This window comes from Pseudochaenichthys georgianus, chromosome 12 (genome assembly GCF_902827115.2).
Source record: "Pseudochaenichthys georgianus chromosome 12, fPseGeo1.2, whole genome shotgun sequence".
Lineage (NCBI taxonomy): Eukaryota > Metazoa > Chordata > Actinopteri > Perciformes > Channichthyidae > Pseudochaenichthys > Pseudochaenichthys georgianus.
In genome coordinates this window covers 13,546,461-13,569,570 of record NC_047514.1, presented here as the reverse complement: position 1 = coordinate 13,569,570, position 23,110 = coordinate 13,546,461, and the positions used below count along the sequence as shown (strand labels likewise).

The following is a 23,110-nucleotide window of genomic DNA, read 5'->3' as shown; positions in this document are numbered from 1 at the left end:
GTTTACTTTATTCTCTTGTTTTTTTTATAACTATAATGATCATATAAAGATGTGCCTTTACCTCACTGGTTGTAGACAAAGCTTCTTATATTCGTTAGCATAGCTAGCTAACCAGATGCTAATGATAACAACACAGTTATTGACTGTCTGAGCAGTATGACAGATGAGCAGATCGCCACTGGGCTTTCAACTAAAGACACAGACACGCAGAAACTGCGGCATGTGTATGGACTTATCGGTACTGCAATTACTGAAGTGCTGGAGTGGCGTTCTGGTGCTCTCAGTCAGAACTGCACCCCTGTCAGTCGAGACATATACCACGTGATGACACGTTAGGCTCGTGTTGTGTTCAAGGACCCTGACCTTGGCCAGGAAAAACAGGCACTAGCTTGTTTAATTTTTTTGCGGTCTAGATTTCTTTCATTTTTTTATTCTTTGCGTGTGTTTATAAATTACCTCGAGGGCCGTACCAAATTGTCTCGCGGGCCGTATACGGCCCGGAGGCCGGAGGTTCACCACCCCTGCCGTAGAGTCTCACTCTGAGCGAGTGCTGCTCCAGCTGCTCTCGGCTTCGTCCATACTAATTCATTCATTCAATGCTTGCCGGTTCCGCGGTTCCACATTGTTTGTTGTGAGGAGTCTGATGACGTATATTATAGTGCGACAGCCAGGGGTGACAGGCGCGCGTCACAGGCAGCTTGCTGTTGCCAGATTGGGTGGTTTTCCGCATTATTTGAATCCTGTTTACGGTGTGTTTTAACTGGGTTTTCGGCTGAAAGGCATATGAAATCTGGCACACTTTTGAACGCCGTTATAATACAGTGCTGAGAATGAACGCACTTTTGAACGCCGTTATACAGCGCTGAGAATGAACGCGTTCTCAATTACGTTCATCTAGCGGAAAATACAGTACGTTCAGTTCACGTTCGCCCAAAATATGAACGCGTTCATGAACGATCGTTCATTGAACGCGTTCAGGTACATCACTGTACCTATGTTGCAAATGTATTATCTTTTCAATTTACACACGGCATCTATTGCACGTCTGTCCGTCCTGGGAGAGGGATCCCTCCTCTGTTGCTCTCCCTGAGGTTTCTCCCATGTTCCCTTTAAACTGTGGGTTTTCTTCGGAAGTTTTTCCTTGTACGATGTGAGGGTCTTAGGACAGAGGGTGTCGTATTGTCATACTGATATGTATGGATGAATTCCCCCATCCAATCTCTTCACATTGGTCAAAACTTGTTCCTCTGCTGACGAGTCCGAACTGAAATACTCCACCATATTTCCGTGTGTTGACAAAGTGAACGCATGGATGACGTCACGACCATCACGTGACTACTGAAAATGGCAAACATGGCGGCGGCCAGACGGAATATACAGGTCTTGATAAAAAAAGAGCTATAAAATCATTATTTACCGGGGAATATCGCTGATTTCTTCAGGGTATGGTTTAAACATAACGTTTCACTAAATATTGAAGTTTTGATTAATTATCTAATGAGTGGACCATTCCTTTAATGAGAGGAACACTAGGGGACATTATATTGAAACTGAAAAGAGAACATAATAAGCAACATAAAGGGTGGCATCCGTCTTAGAGGTAGCATATCATGTGTGAAGCTCGACCTCATTATAAAACATTGTATTCAGTGTTAACCTTTCTAAAAACAACTAAAGAATTGGTTCTTAAACCGTGCATGTTTTATTTTTAAAAAGGGAGAACCATGGCTTCATTAAACCCCATTTTACTGCATAATTGTTGGTGTGTTGCCTAGATACAATAAAATATAATTCAGGTAGTCAAATTTGATCACGGAGTGTCTCTAGGCCTATATCAGACACAGAATGTAGAAGAGAAAGTATTTTGCTACTTTGGAATTTAAAAAAAGGCAGCAAGAAATGTATCTTTCATTGCAGTAAGAGAAATATGGAGTTTGTGTTACAAGATCTACCAGGGCGGGGGAATGTGATGATCAACGCAGGCAAAACGGAGAAGAAATCGCGCACATCGATAACACTTTCACAGGTGTAGGATCAAAAACCCACCTTGTACTGACAGCTCTCATTGTCTATGAGTGACTAAGATCTGTTTTAGATAGAAACAGCAATGAATTCAAAAAAGAGGGAAAAATACCAGTTTTTTTGCTACTTCTTACAACATCAATTCAGAAGAACCTGATGTGACAACCTAGTTATTAATCCTCCTCATGCTTCACTGCAAGACTGAAAAGTTAAATGCATAGGCGCCCTTTACCGTCCCCTTTTCTCTCTTCTTCTCCCACCTCTGGGTATTTCCACGTAGAATGACAAGAAGCACTGTGTGTGTGTGTGTGCGCACTGTAACCTCTGATTTCAGGGAAAGCTTTATGAGAATGTACATCAGTCGTGTGGGGGGAATTGGTTCTACATCAAAAGACTATAAGAAATGTGACAGCATCATTCGTACTTCAGTCAATCATTCCCTACCATGTAAACCATGCATGAAGGGAGACACTGATCTCTGCCCCTGCACACAATGTTCTGCTAGAGTCTCCATCAGCACGGTGGAATTCAAAGGAAGAGAGAAGGGTGAGGCCAGGTGATTAAAACTCCCATATTTAACTATCCCAAGACTAATAAGTAGCAGTAGTTGAAGCCTACACTGAACAATTCAGAGGGAAGAAAGATCAGGAGAGGACATGGAGTATGGACAGGCAGACTGGAAGTGAGAAACACTTTCTTATGATAATAGTAATACATTCTCTATAAAGTTTTCCAGCAATGAAAAATATGTTTTGCATTTATAAGCACTACACACAACATTAAAAGGGTTTACATATAACTATAATGTAGTTGTTGTAGCAGTAGTTTAGTAATGTATTCATTGATGACTACTCCTCCTATGGGCATCAAATGGGGGCTGCTGTATGGACAGATAATACATTTGTTGTAATATTATTAATAACATGTATTTATAGAAGAAGATATATATATATATAGATCTCATTATTTATTTTTTACAAATCACGTACATGTAACTGTTCAAATGTATTTGTAGCTGCTTATAACTACATTATCACGTGTTATAAACAATGTATTACGTATACAATTACGTTTATACTTTGACATTAACAAAAATATTTGATAGATTGTTGATTTGTTTGTTGACAGATTTGTGAATAGACTTAGAATAAAAAGAAACAACAAAACGTTATGACTAAGATGTAAAAAAATGGGTGTGCTGGGCAATATATTGGTCTGGCTCTTAATGGGACTTTGAAGGCAGCATTTATTTACTGGTGGGTATGACTATGTTTGACTTTGAGTCATCTACTGACAATGCAAAACACCTGTAGGCAAGGCAAGAAAGAATGCACCCTAAAAACAAGATTGTCTGATGATGGTACATTAATCCACTTTCAAGAGTGTCAGGATGACTGGGGAAGAAAGCCTGTGGATTTTGCAAAACTGTTTTGTAGCCTAACATGAAAGTGGCAAATTCCTGAAAAAACCTGATAACAAACAGTAGGCATAATGTTTATTATCTGTTATTATATCTTGGGGCTCTGTTTTTTCCCTAAACAAAGGGAAGGGTGCTACTAAGCTAATGCATGTGTCGACTCTGGCTATTAAAAAGAGATCACAGATTGTGACTCAACCAGCGTACATAAACACAGACAGGGTGTGGTGGTCCGTGTGTGTGTGTGTGTGTGTGTGTGTGTGTGTGTGTGTGTGTGTGTGTGTGTGTGTGTGTGTGTGTGTGTGTGTGTGTGTGTGTGTGTGTGTGTGTGTGTGTGTGTGTGTGTGTGTGTGTGTGTGTGTGTGTGTGTGTGTGTGTGTGTGTGTGTGTGTGTGTGTGTGTGTGTTGTGTGTGTGTGTGTGGTGTGTGGGCCTCTCTGGTTTATGTGTCGTGAACATACTTGCCAACCTTGAGAGCTCAGAAATCGGGAGCATTTCAAAACCACCGCGGGGGGGGGGGGGGGGGGGGAATCGCCGGAGATGTATTAGATTAACATTAACATGCTTATTGTAGTTGTAAGTGCAATGTCTTGCAGCCTGTAGCACCATCCTTGACGGAGCATATGTGTGGGCAGAGGGTCGTGTTGTCGATTCTTGTTCTGTTTTATGTGACTATCTGCCTCACCCTCTCAGACTTTCAGTTGCACACGCTACTAAAGAGACGCGCTACCATGGAAACCAAACAATGGTGTAGCTGTATTAAAGTCCGAGTGGAAACAGTCCTGAGTAAATCTGATTTTGTCAGAAATCGGGAGAAATGCGGGAGAAATATGACCCCGGGAGGAAACCGGGAGAGGGCAATGAAATCGGGAGTCTCCCGCGAAAATCGGGAGGGTTGGCAAGTATGGTCGTGAAAAGGTTATTGTTTGCAGATAAAAAAAACATATAAAATCACAATTACAACTCCAATAATTTTAAATTTAAAAAGAAAAGATCACAAGGTCTGCTGCCAATACTAACCCCATAAAATAACAACAATTATTTAACTAAAGCTTAAGGAAAAGGCCAACAAAAGAACAAAATGCTGCTTAAGCATTCAAGCAAAGAAACCCCCACTTAATTCAATGAAAAGTTAGCTTTCGTGGCAAAACGAGAAGACTAATACCACTCTTATACTAGAATGTTGAATATGAAGCTACAGCCAGCGGCCTGTTAGCTTAGCTTAGCATAAAGACTGGACAGAGAGAAACATTGGCTCAGTCCAAAGGTAACAAAATCTTCCTAGCAACAAATATAAAGCTCACTTTATTAACAATAACACGTTATATCAAAAAACCAGTATATGTAAAACCAGTAATTGTTTTTATATATTCCAGGCTAGCCGTTACCACATCTTTTGCAAGTGAAATGTCTCCACCTTGATATTTAGTGAACAGAAATGAGAGATGTGTTGATCTTCTCATCCATTTTTACACAAAAAGTCCCAAACCTTTAACTATACCGTTAACAATAAAAGCTGTCAGTGTGGTTCAGTACAGCAGGGTGTACTCTCACAAGCTGTCAAGTGACTGAAAAGTAAGTGGAAATGATGCACTCTATGCCAATAAAACAAATTTTTATTATATTCAAACGGGAATTCAATGAGACTGGAGAAGAAATTATGAACCTAAACGGTATGAATATACAGTCCCCATGGGCACACACCGGATGATTTTCACTACATATTGAGCACAAAATTAAACAAAAAGATAAATGATCCATGAATCATAATAGCCAAGATTTTTCCTCCTACTTCAATATTGGAAAGAACCAACACCAAGGGATTTGTGTGCAATGGGAAGTCTTGGATATCACTAAATGACTCAACGAAAAAGTGTTCCTGATTTTTCTGGGGGGGGGGGGGGGGAATCTGAGCATACATCACCCTTAATAATGTCTCCTTCTTTATTCTGTCTACACTGTGGCTTCCTCTCATTACATATCTCCTCTGGCTCTGTTTCCTCCTCTCCCTCCTCCACTCGGTGTTGTTCTGTCTGGGTCCACTTGGCCCGGGCTCATATCAGTTAGTTATGGGTCCTGGTGGGTCAGACCCTCGCCCCTGAACACAGACTGACTGGCTGGCCTCATATCTTCACTCAGGACTCAGTGTTCCATTCCCGCCTCTGTGCTGTCAGAGCTCGGTCAGACAGAGAAGAATGCGGCTAGGGAGCAAATATGAACTCATGCAAACACACACCACACCACACACACAACACACACACACACACACACACCAACACACACACACACACACACACACACACACACCACACACACACACACACACACACACACACACAACACACACACACACCACACACACACACACCACACACACACCACACACACACACACACACACACACAAACACACACCACACACACACACACCACACACCACACACACACACACACACACACACACACACACACACCACACACCACACACACACACACACACACACACACACCACACACACACACACACACACAGGTTATATTTCAAAATGAAAAATATTAACTCAAGTGACTTCAGGCCACAGGGCTTGATACAACAATCCACCTGAATATTTGTAGACACTTTTTAGTTTTATAGTGAGTCAGACACTGAATTATTACAATATTTGTTAAATATAATGAACTGTAACATATGAAAATTCAACCTAGCATTTACTATGAAGAAAATTGAACTAGAACAGTTGGCCCAAGAGTTTCAAATGGCCATCACATTTATGTTCCCCAGAGGACGAATCCTAATAAGTTTATTTGTTTTGAATCCCTAACTTTTACTCTAGCGCCACCATGAGGTTGACATTTGTGGCTTTGAGTAAAATGTCAAGACAAATATTTGATGGATTGTCAGGATATTTGGTACATCTTTCATGATTTGCAATGATGTGGTCCTCTGATTACATATCACCTTGTAAATGTGTCCAATACTCTGGGTTATGGGAATAAATACATTAAAAACTAATGGAATTTGTGTCAGCTTAAGTTGTGTTTAGTGGGACCAGTTAATTGTAAAAATGGTCATTGTGAACAAGCTGCCATTAGCATTTAACTAGAACTGTGTCTATATAGCCAGCCTCAAAGAGGTTAACGTGTAAAGATTTTGCAGACAAAACAATTCATTTGTTTTTGACTTGAATTGTTGCAGGACTCAAGTTGCTAGACTTGTCTATTTGTTTACATTATGAAATGTTGATGCAAGAACTCACATCCTGAAATCATTCTCAAGCATTTAATATTGAAAGGATCAAAGTTTAGGATTACACAAACGTAATTATTGTTACAATAATCTTACTTCCAGGGCAGAAGTTTTGTTCACCCTACATTTGAGTTGAAAACGTTTTAGAACCCAGGACTGACTTTAGAGTAAGAAAATGTATATTCATTATGTTGTCAATGTGTGGGAAAGTAGCGCTGACCAGTCGTCAGACCTACAAAGGGGCAGGTACAGAGTAACAGCTGGTAAGCCCCCTGTCCCCTCCTGAGGAGCCAGAGAGTCTGTCGGCTATCACTGATCAATAAGGCAGATTTCAGCTGGTCAGGCTAAACAACTCATTCCAGAGACACTGCCTATGAGAGCCACTCAGCCTCACACACCCTGAAACAACACACAAACACACAAAAGAGAGAGGGGCAGTTGAGTGACGAGGTGCTGAGGGTCATCCCTGAGGTATTAACTACCTTCTAACCCTTCCTTTCAGTTGGGACCTCATTTACATGTCTACTTCTTTGTGTAAATGCTGAAGATCCGTTAGGTAAACAGGCTTTATTCTACTCACCTTAAACAACATGGGTCTGTTTGTCAGTATTTCTAAGCGAATGTTTAACTTTACTTTAACCGGCGTCTGCCCTTCACAACAAACACATTTCCAGGCAGCCTTTTAAGTTGGGTTCACAAAGGTGGAGCCATGTGAAAATGCTGTTTTTTATGCAAAAATGACACACTCAGGTTGTGTTTGCAAACTAATATCTAATCTGACATGAAAGAACACTTTTTAAGCATTATTTCATTGTACAATGAAGTGAACTAAGGCGGTACATTAAGGGTATTTTTCACTCGATAATTACTTTTTCTTGCAAATAAATTTTCTCCAGAGTGTATACACCTTAAAATGCTAACTTGGCGATAAAATGTGTACAGGCGAAACAGAGTTTTGCAAAATAAAAAGAAATGAGGGCCAAGGGTCACAGGGCAGTAAAGTTGGGAAGGATTTTCTGTGGCCGCTAACTTTGTTATTGATCACTTTAAAAGGCGATCTATCCGAGTACACAGAGCAGCTGTTGTTGTTGTTGTTGTTGTTGTTGTTGTTGTTGTTGTTGTAACGGCTTCATCATGGCAGCACAGTAGCTTCAGAATTACTGTTGGTTAACGGGTAGTAATTACAAGAAGCTCTTATATATATATGTATTGAAACTAATCACCAAAATCTGACACAGAAACATAAATATATGTAAAGAAAGACCAACTCATATTTGAATTCAGCTGTCCTGCAATTAAACGTAGATCATCCCAGAGATCAGGAGTACACTGACCGATCTGTTGTGTGGCAGTAAAGTTAAGACCATCTATGCCATCACCCATTTAAATGTTGGTATTATAAAACATGGATGCTGTCATTAACCTGCCATTAAAGTCATTTCCATCACAACTGCTTTGGTCAGCTGAACTGTCTGCTGTGATGCAGTTTCTAATCTGAAAAGAGGACAAATGTCACTATCTTTGTATTCAATGGGAACAGGGGCCTCTACTTAAAAGATTTGGAAACACCAAAGTAGATGCAAATTGTTTCCAGGTGAAAAAGTAGTTTTAAAATGTTAGGAGACATTTTTTTTTTTAGCAATGTTACGTATAAAAGTGATGACATAATTCCATTGTGATTTGACCTCATATTTGTATTCGGTAATGGTGAATTATTGGTTATGGCATTTCATTTCTTTCCTCTGAAGAAGGTTTTGGTTGTGGAGGACAGAAAGCCAAAACAGGGAACACGTTTCTTTAGCCAGCTTAGCGTTGACATGGGCTACAACTTCAGGAATTCAAATGTCAACACAGCAGATTACGCGTTTTGTAAATAAAGCCGTCCATTGACATGCACTGTGCTCCTATAAATGTGAACATGACCTCAGTATGGAATTACTTCACAAATTAATGAAAAACACAGCAGAACAACATGCTCAGACTCAACTTATTTTTGTTCTTTTTTTTTTTTAGACAGGAACAATCATCCTTACATGTCTTTCTTGTCAGCCAGACATAAACAGAGGATTGAGACAGCTATACTCCTTCTCAGAGCTTTTACTGAGTAATTACCAACTTCAACTACCATCGATGATTCCACACAACATTAATCCAGCCTATGGATTTTCACGTTGGGAGCTTTATAGCAGAATGAGCACATAAGATGAAGGGAAGCAAAAAGTGGAGAGACAGCTGTTTGTTTGAGCAATGGTACCATCAGGCGTCAGGGACTCCCCGAGGAGACATTGCCCAGATATACTCCTCGCTTCATGTCACCCTGTAGAGCTGAAAAGCACTCAGGTGGCGCTGAGTCAATGTGCACAACAGAAACAAAGAGAAAACTGGCACAGATGGCTGCACAATCGACATACACCATTACATTGCAGGCTCACATCCTAAAGAAGAGGTCTCCTTTAAGTTCATACAACATACTGATATGACAGAGTCTTTTGCAATTTTACATTTCCTTTGAATTGTCTTTAAATTCTCTTTTATCAATGTTTTTCTTTTCCTATCTTTTCTGTTTTATCCGTTTTCTTTAAAACATGATGACTTATTATTTGTGCTGTAACTGTGAATCACTGTGATTCTGAAAAAAGAACTCTATGAATAAAGGATTATTATTACTCATAGACCACACATATTCCCAGTCCAGCTGAAAGCATGAGTGTGTGCTACAGGCAAAGCCCCCTCGCTGAAGGACACGGCGGGGTTATCCACATGGCTCAATGTGTAATTCTACGGCTCTTTGGTCGATTGCTACATTAGCGCTCCAAGGAGCCGAATGGGATTGAGACACAGAGAGAGAGCACATGGACGCGTGGCCGCTCACCATCCCTCCTCCACATAGGCTAGCGAGACAAATGCCTTGCAGCCCGAGAACATTAAACACATGATGAAACATGCAATTAAGAGCTTCGGTGCTGGTGAGGAGCGTTGTGGGGAGACTGCTGGTTACATATTTCCTCACTGATTAATGGAGGAGCACTGGGAGGGCGAGGGTTAGCCAACCCGCCAGGAGTGTTGGGAGTGTTGGGTAACGAGGCGCAGAGGCAGATTTATGTCCCCCCCCCCAGCCCCCCACTCCCTCCCAAAGTCCGATATGCCCATGACAAAGTGCCCCCTAGCCCCCCATCCCATCTCCTTGAAATGCCATTTCGTGTTCGTGTGTAGCAGGCCAGCAGAGATGGAGGGAAGATGGGCATTAATGCTTATGAGAATTTAGCCCTTTTTCGTCTCATGTCCCAATGGCTCTTTGCATGTTTCCCCCGCTTCATCCCATATCTCCCTCCCATACCTCTCCCTCTCTCACCTTTCTAGACAAACTAATTCTCTTTTCCTCACCTCCCCACCACCAAATCAGCCATAACTCGCAGCCCTTGACAACACATTGCACCCCCAACACATTCACCTTGATGTACAATATGTCCCACTTCTTTTTTCTTCAACCAGGTCTCATATTCCATTGTTCCTCGTCTCCATGCTCGCTTATTTCATCGGCCCCCCCTGTCGTGAGTGTGTGTGTGCGTGCGTGCGTGCGTGCGTGCGTGCGTGCGTGCGTGCGTGTGTGTGTGTGTGTGTGTCTGAGAGAGAGATTTACCTTCAGTCTGTCTGTGGGCAGGGCCTGGGCTCCTTTTATAATGACTTCCTGAACCCTCTCAACTGACAGGTCACTTCCAGCCAGCTCCAGACGCTGACTGAAGAAGCCTATCACCTAAAAGGGTCACACAAGAGGAAATAGCCAATTACAATACAGAATTAACATTTTCCAAAAATACACTTGGGCTAATGGTGATGATTTGTAAATAGAGCTTTAAAGAATGTCCTTTTAAAAAACGTTTCTTCGTCTTCTATCAAGGTTTTTAAAGGACACTAGAAGCTGGTAAACTCAAGATAACATTTCTCATTGTTTCTTTCATTCAATCCTAGAAATGGAAAGCTATTTCTAACCACAACTGTTGTACACTCTGGTTTTTAGAAAGCCAATGTTATCATGGATACATTGGTATGTGTGTGTATGTTGGTGCAGATGTAAAACAGAAATTAGATTATGTTAACTGCAGTTACAGTACCAATGTTTTATGTATAGCTGAATAGCATTTTACATTTGTATTTAAAGATATTTAAAGTAGCTCACTTTGCTCAATTTATGTTAAACATCAACTGTAAAATAACATAAATAAACAGAAATGGAACTAGTCTCCCAGTTCAAGTATCTTGGAGTCATATTGGAATCGAACTTGACTTTTAAGAAACATTAAGAAAGTATCCAATACTATTAAAAATTCAACTTGCAAAATGTTAAACAAATTAGACATTTCTTAACTGCCAATGCTGCAAAGTCATACCTCCACTGTATGATTCTATCCCACATTGAATACTGTTTTACAAACTGGTCGTTTGCTTGTGCCACAAACCTGAAACCAATAGAACAGCTGCACAAGAGGGCTATCAAGGTGTTTGACAGAAAGCCTTATTCATACCATTCTTGAAAAACAATTTAAAGTCTTTTAAAAGTATGTGCTTTTTTATAAATGTTTACATGGACTGCCCCCCCTCCTTTAGGAGAATTCATCCACAGAAAACACACTGGACGCTGCACTAGGTCAGAAACCAGAGGAGACTGTGAGGTCCACCGCAGACGGACCACTTTTGGACAAAATGTCCTCTCCATTAAAGGCAGCTCATTGTGGAATAGCCTCCCAACTGAGATACGGGATTGTCCCACTCAATAGCTTCAAAGGTCAACTCAAAGAATGGTTGAGAAACAAACAGACGTGCAATCACCGCTAAATGCACTTTAACACAGGGGTATCTCCTCTTGCACTTTATGTAGCACTTTTATCTTCTCTTGCACTTTATATGTCGTTGCTGCTATATTGTCCTGCCATGTGGTAAATACTTATGTATGCTACTCTTGCTCTTTTTGCATACCATGGATTTTGTTTTTGCTATGTTTGTAACATGTAATCTTCTTAAATGTTTTATTCTGCAGGTCTCCCTTGAAAAAGAGATCTATGATCTCAATGGGACCAATCTGGATAAATAAAGGTTTGAAATGAAATGAAAATGTGAGGGACTGCGGATGGAAATGAGCTGAAAGCTAATTCTGGCACTGTTACGCTTGATACATTTGAATGTTTTAAGTGTTTATTACTGTGCATTGTCCCTGCCAAATAAACGATTAAAATAAAATAAATGTCCGTTTGTTTATTCTTTTGTTTAAAAAGAATCTTAGCTGGTATATATTTATAAAAATCTACACTCCACTTCCAGTCTAAATCCTTCACCATTAAATCCTGTTCCTGGTTCTTAACACACAGGAACTCATGCCATTTTGATCTCATTGAGGCTTAATATCAATCCTGTTTCCGCCATGAAGCTCGTTGACACTTATAATCCCGCTGTTCAGAGCCGTCACATCGATGTTGCAGCAGCCACACCCTATATGATGACACTGGGAGCAATGTGGGGATCTAAGTTATAACAAAGTGTCATTGTGCGACATGTAGAGGGCTTCAGTCTGTACACAGTAACACGGTTACAGACTCGAAACTTAGTAAGAAATACATAGCTGTTTCATTTGAGACAACATTTAGCTGATTTTGCAACAGCTAACACCAAAAATACGTCTATACTATGCAGGGATGCAGAGCTATGTATATTTAAATTTAAGTGACAAGACTGATTAAGAATCATTGTAAACAGATCTATAAAACTGCATAAAATATGCTTTCAAAGAGTGAAAAACCTCCAAACCAAATTGAAAAAGGCTGTGAACATGCGATCGGCTAATATGCCTGAAGGCTACAAACTCAGAAAGTATATACATTTATAGTTGTTCAACAAATTCACCATAGGGTTGGAGCGTGTTTCATCCCACTTAAAAAGAACACTTCACTGGAGCTCACATTATCTGATGCCTTCTGGGTTTAAGCCCAAACAAGAGATCAAGGAAACTGTATTTTTACGTTTCCACTGCTGTGCCGGATTCTTCCCCTGAGAAATGTTTGATATTTCATCATTAAAAAACTCTAGGTATTACAGATTCTTTTTAATGCTCCTTTTTTTGTCAAACCAACAGTGAAAAACGCATCTACAGGCAATGTTTTCTCTGCTCTGTGATTGCTTTAGAGAATTCAAACACACCCTGGGAGCCCTCTGTGTGTGCGTGTGTGTGTGTGTGTGTGTGCGTGTGCGTGTGCGCGTGTGTGTGTGTGTGTTTGTGTGTGTGTGCGTGTGTGTGTATGTGTATCTAATACTAATCTCTTTATTAACTCTGAAGGCCTCCCATATGGGGTTAATTTAGAGGAGCAAAAAAGCAACCCCTCATCCTGAATCTCATCCTCACACACACAGATTTGCAAGCGCAGGGAAGGCTTCGGAGGATAGCCTTAGGGAGGCTGACTTAACAGAGGGATTCGAGATAGCATGCTTCCCTCATACTTATGGATAACAGCAAAACCCGCATGGCTATGTATGCAGCATCCCCCATCCCTCACACACATGCTCATACACACCAAAGCTTCCTTTCCTCTTCTTTATGACAACCATGAATGACAGCTTTCTCTCACACCGTTTCTTCCTCCCCCAACACTCAATGCATATTTGACAGACAGCCTCTCGACACAAGGGGACTGATTAATTCATCAATACTACTTCATCTCACAGGATTCAGCGCGCTGTACACCATGTTAACGAAGCAGTTCGCATATGTTCCAGCGCTACTGGGCTTTTTGAAACTTTCCCTTCAGACCGAGACATTCAGGGGAAATCTGTATAACCTTGATCTATGGAATAATTACCACAAATCAGCCATGAAGAAAAATCACTCTCAAGCTTCTCCAAATTCACTTCTGACATTTTGAGTGAAAACTAGGACTGACCGTGTCCAGGTTCTGCATGATGTCCTGGAAGGATGGATGTGTCCTGAACTGCTCAAAGAGCTCCCTCTTGTAGAGCAGCGCGTACACCAGGTTGGGGTTGTGGTGTAGAGAGTTGCTCAAGCAAGAGTTGATGATTTCCAGCATCATGCGGATCACCTCCTCAATCACGTTCAGGTCCTGGGCCTGCGGGGAGAGGAGGATGTAAAGGTTAATTGGTTTGCCACTACAATGGTTTCACTTATAATGGTGTTTTTAAATGATTGCTTCCTGATAGATTGATCAGCAGGGGGGAACGAGAGGTGGAAGAAATGGCAAGGAGGAAGAAAAGGATCAAAGTTGACAGCCAATGTCTTAGGGGGTGGGGAGATAGGTGACATTGTGAGTCACAGATCAGGTCATGTCACACTGCGTTTCCTCCTCGGGCAAAGTCAACCGTCCGTAAGTGACAGGTGACAGTTTGGGAGCAGATAGGTGTGGGAACAACAGAGGGAAAGTTGATAACTTATTTACAAAGTTCATCACACAAATACAACACATAATCATAATAATAAAGAAAATACAGATACAAAGCATCACAACGTTTTTCAAATTGGTATTCAAATGTATATTTAATATATATTTAAGGCATAATAGCTTTCTTGAAGAAAAAGCTTGATGTTTTGTGATAAATGAGACGGTCAAAACCACGCTCATGTAAAGGACAAAAACTGGAAACTTTGCAATATTGCAATATTTTCCAATACATTTGGGGAAGTCATTTATATATTTTGTGCATTTATTTAGCCAGCAATGTAACTTTAGCTGTATATCCAAGGCAGCAAGAATTACAGAGTAAACTTAAATATCTGATTTATTTATATATTTATTTAAGAAAATGCATATTTAATTATATTGTATATTGTGCCGCCCCTTTGTAGATTTAGAATCAGGCAATATCTGGGTCTTGGTTATTTGGAACTCAGTGTATCTGTGAAGAAATGTAGATAGATGGAAGTCCTCTTAAAATAAATGTAGTGTAAGCAAAAATCCCACTAATACATTAGGGTTACCAGTTTATTAGTGCCTAAACAATCTTAAGCAGTCCAATACAGCCATTCAATAAGGTAAACCCCCATTTGGGAAGTTCAAAACGCTGTTATAAAACCTTTAACCATTGCACCACTAGTTATAGCATTTAAAATAGTTGACCATCAGCCCTATATGACTACTCTAAGAATTGTTGGTAGTTCCCAGGAAATCTGTTTACTGAGTATTGTGGAAATGTAAGCAACATGATCAAATCTAATCAAACTATCTGCTTGACTTGGGGAACCTGCTGTTAAGAACAGAGATTCTTTCATACATTGTTCTTTAGTTACTGTGCTCACAATAATCTGTCTACACAGACAGACAGACAGATAGACAGACGCCACCATGACGAGATAACGTCCCGCACGGCTTTGTCCATTGTGGGGTAGAGAGGAAACGGCTGAGAGACTGTGGGAAAATGAATAATCTTTAAAAAGATAAAACCTCGTAGCAATGAATTGGCGAATAGAGCTCAAGAGATGATGTATGATTTCCCGGGTTGTGACAAAGGCGGGACAAGCACTGCCATGTACTGATGGCATTATATAGATAAGCTCCCTAGATGATGCAAACCTAAAAAATACAAAACAATGAATAGTAACACGCTTCATCATAATGAAAACAAACACTGCTGGCTAAATGAATGTAGCATGGTTTGTTGTTTTTCATTTGCCAAAAGGAAAGCAAATAAATATGATTGCCCTACAAGAGTTAACAGCATTTAAAAACGTGGCCACTAACTGCTTTGAAGCTTTTTTGAACTGAGATTGATCTAATCTATAAACTGTATATCTATGTTGGCGGTACAAAGCAAAAGCACAACAGCTAAGCCGAAGCTGAGACAAAAATACAGACTAAGAGAATGCAGGAGTCAAGAACATTCAAAGTAGCTTAGCCTAATGCCACGGTGCACTAACAAGTAAGTCCGATGGTAGAAGGACCAACACTGTAACACACACGGAAAAGATTCTCTAACCCTGACCCTGCGTCTATACGATTACCAGGAATAGCATGGGCGAGTGTATGCTTCGGAGTTAATCTGATGACGATATTTAAACCAAATCCCCCTTTTACATAAAGTTAAACAATTTTTTACATGACTGCCTTAAGACTACTACCCTAGATATACCCTGAACAGGCAACTTTACATTTGAAAAATCGACTTCAAATGGTTGAATTCTTTCCTCAAGATACTGTATTTGGGCATTTCTGTTTACCCTAATATCAACGCATCTGTAATAATCCGGCCTACTGCATCTAATGCATAATGTAAAACTAAACGCAATACAAGTACTTCATATGGAAGTCTATGAACCAATGGTGGGCACCAAAATGTATTATGGAGGCACTTTTTAAAAGTTATTTGCCATACACAATGAGTGCTCTCGTTAGAATGGACTGGACAACAATGTTTGCTTTTTCACAGACGACATTTTGACTTGTCATTGCAATAAAGGCAAATGTATTACTCAAAAATACATATCTTTGTTTTGCCTTCCTACATTAGAGTCCACTCACAAGAGGACATGATGTTTTCTATAAAACAAATATATTTAAAGAGCAATTATACATGACTGCCTCTTTACCCTGCCTCTACGCGGTGATAGTTCAGTGCTGATGCATAGCTTTCCTGCAGTGTGTGGACATCAACTTACGCACAAACGCACACTAACACAATACTACTCTTCAGTTATTCCAAAAATATGCAATATCTGTGTTATATCGATTAAGTTGTGGCTATTGCTCAATATATAACAAAACAACAACAACTGCACAACTCTTTTACTTTATAACTGCATGATTGTGAAATCCATAAATCCATTCTTAAAAACGTAATTGACCACTAAAGACCAAACTTCACATCTATCTATGCTTTACAGGAAACCTCGCCTTAGACAGTACTCATCAGCAACTTCCTCTGGGGTTACATCCTGCCTCAATTTCAGGCTTGAAATGAGAGAAGTGTATTCCCTTGGAAGTATTGAAATTCCTGTAAAATACATTAGAATGAGGTGCTGAGCAAGCCAGTTTAATCTTTAATGTGTAGATGTATAAATCAGTAAAGCTTTATGGTTAAAAAGCTAGTTTCCTATGCACTGTGAGACAACTTTCATACAAAAGACCATAAGACTTTATGTTCTCTTTATGAGACTTATCCTTAAGGATTCATGTTCATGACAAACATCATTGTTCTGATGGCGACCTGTTTTGACCAAGAATTTGCTAATACCAGCTAAGACCAGATTCAAAACAGCAGCTCAGCCAGACTGCAACAGCAAGCTGATTGGAAGATGAGATTCCAGCTTCAATCTGGGCTAACCATCTGCAACAGAACTGCATGTGGTTGCATTTTACATTACGTCTTTGGTGCCCTGCTTTGGAATGAAGTCCTTATCTTATAAATAACTTTGCTTACCGTGTGGCCTTTTTTTCTTTGCTAGAGCCACACATAAGCATACTACGCACACTCATGCACACTCATTCAAATTCACCTCCTTAAAGTAGCCAGGGGGATAAGGATGATTATAAATAACTGTATTCTCTTGTGCGTCGACCATGAATCAGGCTTGCCACACGGATGCGATAATGTACTGCATCGATTTCCGCAGGCCGTCGGACGAAGATGTGCGGCACTTTAACAGGCAGACGTGAAGAGGCAAGTGGAGGCAGGAGAGCCGGCTATAATGAGGATTGATTGTGCGTCTGGAGGCAGAGCTGGCTCTCTGGGCTCGACTCCTCTGCCTAGCTAGAGCGGCTCCACTCGGTTCTGCTGTGGCAGGCTGTAATTAGACAGAAAGCAGCGACAGATACGAGTGGGAGGAAGAGGAGGTAGAGGAAGGAAGACAGCAACACAAATGGAGGCATAGAAGAAGTGAGTAGGGGGGCTTGATGGAGAAAGTGAATGCGATGAGGAGGAGACAAAAGGAGGAGAGGAAGGCAGAGTGGGAGTAAGGGATGCAGAGTGTGTTTGTTCTTTAGCTCTGCACCCAGCTTAATGAGATTAGCCTGGCAGGGAAAGAAATGCCACACTGGGAATTCAGGTCACATGAAAATAGGCTAGCTAGACGTCTGCCTGGCCCAGTGTGTATGTTTGTCAAGTGGATGAGATTAAGAGGTCCATGGTCTACTTGAAACCCAGACAGGATTTAAATATTTTGGCTCCTCCTCATCCACTTCCCACTATGTTCTCGTGCACTTGTTTTTCCCAAAAATGCATCTGCGAGACAGCCGAAAAGCACCTAACACGTGTTTGACTGCATGAAACCATAACAGCCTTTCTTTTCTTTTCTCGCTCCCCTTCCTCAGTTTTTCCCTTCCCTCCTCCTCCACTTGTGTGCTCCTTCTCCTCCAGCCATGTACTTTTTTCCAGCCTGCTGCATTGTCATTTAGTCACAGCCACTCACGCTGCTATTTAATGTCTTCTCTCCACCCAGGAAAACACAGGCCTCAGACATGAGCTGTATCATTAGTCTCAATGATCCTGCCCCCATTGTACTCGTTTCACCATTTATACAAACCGGAAAGACTGGAAGACTGTGAATACGCCTGTGTGTGTTTGTGTTTGTGTTTGTGTGTGTGTGTTTCCATCCGTCTGATTCTGCTGCTAATTCTTCTAAATGTTTGGCACAAATGTGTTTTGTCTGCAGGTATGTTTGACCTTTGCAATCTGTTTGACAAAGAAAATGATAGAGTTTGTAGATGCAATCAGTGGCTGGGAAGGACATTGCCCGCACTTCACAATCTGAATGTGTTTGTGTCTAGCCGTCTATCATACCCAATCATGTTTTTTTATGCATGTTCGTGTGTGTGGGCAGGGTTTAGAGACACAGACATGTAAATCCCTGTAAAGTAGGAGCTGGAATCATTAAACCAATAGCTTAGTGATTCCCTGGCTGGCCATGCTGCTCACTGCAGGCTGTTGCAGGGCAGACAAACCAGACATATTAAGAAAGAGCACTGACAAAGACAAGGATATGGAGATTAACACAGACAGATACACACAGTGAGTTAAAAGCCACGCCTAAGAGACGGATGTTTTCACAGAACACAAAGCTTTAAAATGGAAATAAAGAGAATATTTGCACCTTTTTAATCGTTGATGCGATATGATAACAGGCAAGAACAGGAAAGGTTTTAATAAGAAAAGTAGATGAGGGAAAGCATGAAGAGAAGAAAAAGCACCACGTCGACAGACAGCGAGGGTCAGACTGGCTGAGCAGCCCCGTCTTTTGGAAGTTTTTTTTAAATGGGTCATTGTCTGACCTGCTTACGGCCATGTCATAATCAGACCATTTTGTGTAGTATTGTGCCTATTATTTCCACATAGCCTGACAAAACATCCTTTGTTTCACAAACACACACACACAGAATGAAGCAAAAGACGGTACTACAACATCAACAATGCAATGTGTCTGTCTCTGTTTAGGAAAGAATGTGTTGGACAATCGCTGCATCGCTGTCTGTGCGGTGGGGAAGTCCAGCCAAATCTGCAGACAGACGCCTTATTAACAGATTAAATTGGCACACTACCTCTCGGAGACTTGGCTAGCAGTAACAGCAGGGGGGCAAAGCGGCCGTGATGTCAATGATGACGCGAGTAATAATGTAAAAAGGGTGACGGTAACAGCTGCAACAGCACCCTGGCAGAAAGGTGGGCCCGACTAATTGATCGGATGCTAGCTGCGCTCTGTTTTGCTGCGCCTCAATCAGAAAAGACCAGGGCACAGCGGGACTGCCCTCATTATCATTTGGAAAGCAGACAATCATTAAGACCCCAGAACACCTGCTGCCTGCATGGGGTGGCACTCCTACTGCCCAAGAATAAACACAGAAGGACTCAGAGCAAAGGAGAAAAGAAGATTAGAGGCTGAAGGATATGAAAAGAGACACGCTAACAAGTTAAGTCACAACTAGGTCTTGAAGCATCTTCATTAGGCAGGTGAGGAAGACATTTGGGGAAGATAAGAGACGAAATAGGGGAGTCAGTAAGTCAGCTCTCAGCAGGATATTGACATTTTACCCCAGTTTTTTCCGGCCCCATAAAATCGTGATTCTATGGCCAGGGACAACGAAGCTGAGTATGCTAAACTAGAGAGGGAATCGCTAGCAAGGGTGGTACTACATGCATACATATAGTATCTTATATCATCTTCCCATTATACACACATGCATTTCCAAACATTTGGACTACCTATGCAGTGTTGGGAAAGTTCACTTTCTACATGAACTAGTTCAGTTCACAGTTCACACATTTTAAAATGAACTAGTTCAGTTCATAGTTCATAATTCAAAATGTTGAACTAAAGTTCATGGTTTCAAAAATGAACTAATTTATAGTTCATAGTTCTTTTTTCAATAAGTTGCTGCGAGCTATTATTTGTCTCCTGTACGATGTTAATGGGCCATTTCAATGTTTACAATATCCTCAGAGGGCCGTACAAGTTATTGACCTCTGCTTAAAAAAACTAAAATCACAGCTCATTCATTTCATGCTGTGCAAAGAAAAGCAACCTCTTAGTCCAGATATCTCACCATGACTCGCATATGCATGCACGTGCAGGGTGTGGGGTGACCACCAACACAGAAAGATATGGACACAAGATGTGTGCAAATGTATTTAGTTTCCTATCCATGTGAACATGATTTAAGTGGGGGGGACCTAACCTCCTCTAGGGGGGTCCGGGGGGCATGCTCCCCTGGCAAGATTGTTTGCACTTTGAGAGCAACATTAGGAGATCTATGGACACATCTCTCAACACCCAAACACAACTGTAAGCAGATTTTCTTTTAATTTATGGATATTTGACAAATCACTCCCCTTTCAAACTGTATTCTTCTTTATTAATAACTGTCATATAGTATTTTATACCTGTTTACTTTATTCTCTTGTTTTTTTTATAACTATAATGATCATATAAAGATGTGCCTTTACCTCACTGGTTGTAGACAAAGCTTCTTATATTCGTTAGCATAGCTAGCTAACCAGATGCTAATGATAACAACACAGTTATTGACTGTCTGAGCAGTATGACAGATGAGCAGATCGCCACTGGGCTTTCAACTAAAGACACAGACACGCAGAAACTGCGGCATGTGTATGGACTTATCGGTACTGCAATTACTGAAGTGCTGGAGTGGCGTTCTGGTGCTCTCAGTCAGAACTGCACCCCTGTCAGTCGAGACATATACCACGTGATGACACGTTAGGCTCGTGTTGTGTTCAAGGACCCTGACCTTGGCCAGGAAAAACAGGCACTAGCTTGTTTAATTTTTTTGCGGTCTAGATTTCTTTCATTTTTTTATTCTTTGCGTGTGTTTATAAATTACCTCGAGGGCCGTACCAAATTGTCTCGCGGGCCGTATACGGCCCGGAGGCCGGAGGTTCACCACCCCTGCCGTAGAGTCTCACTCTGAGCGAGTGCTGCTCCAGCTGCTCTCGGCTTCGTCCATACTAATTCATTCATTCAATGCTTGCCGGTTCCGCGGTTCCACATTGTTTGTTGTGAGGAGTCTGATGACGTATATTATAGTGCGACAGCCAGGGGTGACAGGCGCGCGTCACAGGCAGCTTGCTGTTGCCAGATTGGGTGGTTTTCCGCATTATTTGAATCCTGTTTACGGTGTGTTTTAACTGGGTTTTCGGCTGAAAGGCATATGAAATCTGGCACACTTTTGAACGCCGTTATAATACAGTGCTGAGAATGAACGCACTTTTGAACGCCGTTATACAGCGCTGAGAATGAACGCGTTCTCAATTACGTTCATCTAGCGGAAAATACAGTACGTTCAGTTCACGTTCGCCCAAAATATGAACGCGTTCATGAACGATCGTTCATTGAACGCGTTCAGGTACATCACTGTACCTATGTTGCAAATGTATTATCTTTTCAATTTACACACGGCATCTATTGCACGTCTGTCCGTCCTGGGAGAGGGATCCCTCCTCTGTTGCTCTCCCTGAGGTTTCTCCCATGTTCCCTTTAAACTGTGGGTTTTCTTCGGAAGTTTTTCCTTGTACGATGTGAGGGTCTTAGGACAGAGGGTGTCGTATTGTCATACTGATATGTATGGATGAATTCCCCCATCCAATCTCTTCACATTGGTCAAAACTTGTTCCTCTGCTGACGAGTCCGAACTGAAATACTCCACCATATTTCCGTGTGTTGACAAAGTGAACGCATGGATGACGTCACGACCATCACGTGACTACTGAAAATGGCAAACATGGCGGCGGCCAGACGGAATATACAGGTCTTGATAAAAAAAGAGCTATAAAATCATTATTTACCGGGGAATATCGCTGATTTCTTCAGGGTATGGTTTAAACATAACGTTTCACTAAATATTGAAGTTTTGATTAATTATCTAATGAGTGGACCATTCCTTTAATGAGAGGAACACTAGGGGACATTATATTGAAACTGAAAAGAGAACATAATAAGCAACATAAAGGGTGGCATCCGTCTTAGAGGTAGCATATCATGTGTGAAGCTCGACCTCATTATAAAACATTGTATTCAGTGTTAACCTTTCTAAAAACAACTAAAGAATTGGTTCTTAAACCGTGCATGTTTTATTTTTAAAAAGGGAGAACCATGGCTTCATTAAACCCCATTTTACTGCATAATTGTTGGTGTGTTGCCTAGATACAATAAAATATAATTCAGGTAGTCAAATTTGATCACGGAGTGTCTCTAGGCCTATATCAGACACAGAATGTAGAAGAGAAAGTATTTTGCTACTTTGGAATTTAAAAAAAGGCAGCAAGAAATGTATCTTTCATTGCAGTAAGAGAAATATGGAGTTTGTGTTACAAGATCTACCAGGGCGGGGGAATGTGATGATCAACGCAGGCAAAACGGAGAAGAAATCGCGCACATCGATAACACTTTCACAGGTGTAGGATCAAAACCCACCTTGTACTGACAGCTCTCATTGTCTATGAGTGACTAAGATCTGTTTTAGATAGAAACAGCAATGAATTCAAAAAAGAGGGAAAAATACCAGTTTTTTTGCTACTTCTTACAACATCAATTCAGAAGAACCTGATGTGACAACCTAGTTATTAATCCTCCTCATGCTTCACTGCAAGACTGAAAAGTTAAATGCATAGGCGCCCTTTACCGTCCCCTTTTCTCTCTTCTTCTCCCACCTCTGGGTATTTCCACGTAGAATGACAAGAAGCACTGTGTGTGTGTGTGTGTGCGCACTGTAACCTCTGATTTCAGGGAAAGCTTTATGAGAATGTACATCAGTCGTGTGGGGGGAATTGGTTCTACATCAAAAGACTATAAGAAATGTGACAGCATCATTCGTACTTCAGTCAATCATTCCCTACCATGTAAACCATGCATGAAGGGAGACACTGATCTCTGCCCCTGCACACAATGTTCTGCTAGAGTCTCCATCAGCACGGTGGAATTCAAAGGAAG

General features: G+C 41.1%; 2 protein-coding genes across 2 annotated transcripts in view; both read right to left on the bottom strand.

The window, feature by feature from the left end:
- Positions 1–7,820, bottom strand: part of LOC117456564 (dymeclin-like) — a 28,956-nt gene extending 21,136 nt beyond the window's left edge. Inside the window, exon 1 of the mRNA XM_071205083.1 lies at positions 7,757–7,820. Within this exon, the coding sequence (XP_071061184.1) occupies positions 7,757–7,820 (64 nt within the window). The remainder of the gene's footprint in view (positions 1–7,756) is intronic.
- Positions 7,821–10,098: 2,278 nt separating this feature from the next.
- LOC117455932 (dymeclin-like) overlaps positions 10,099–23,110 on the bottom strand; it is a 42,727-nt gene continuing 29,715 nt past the window's right edge. Inside the window, 2 exon segments of the mRNA XM_071204991.1 lie at positions 10,099–10,438; positions 13,611–13,793. Coding sequence (XP_071061092.1) covers positions 10,169–10,438; positions 13,611–13,793 — 453 coding nt within the window. The 3' untranslated portion in view covers positions 10,099–10,168.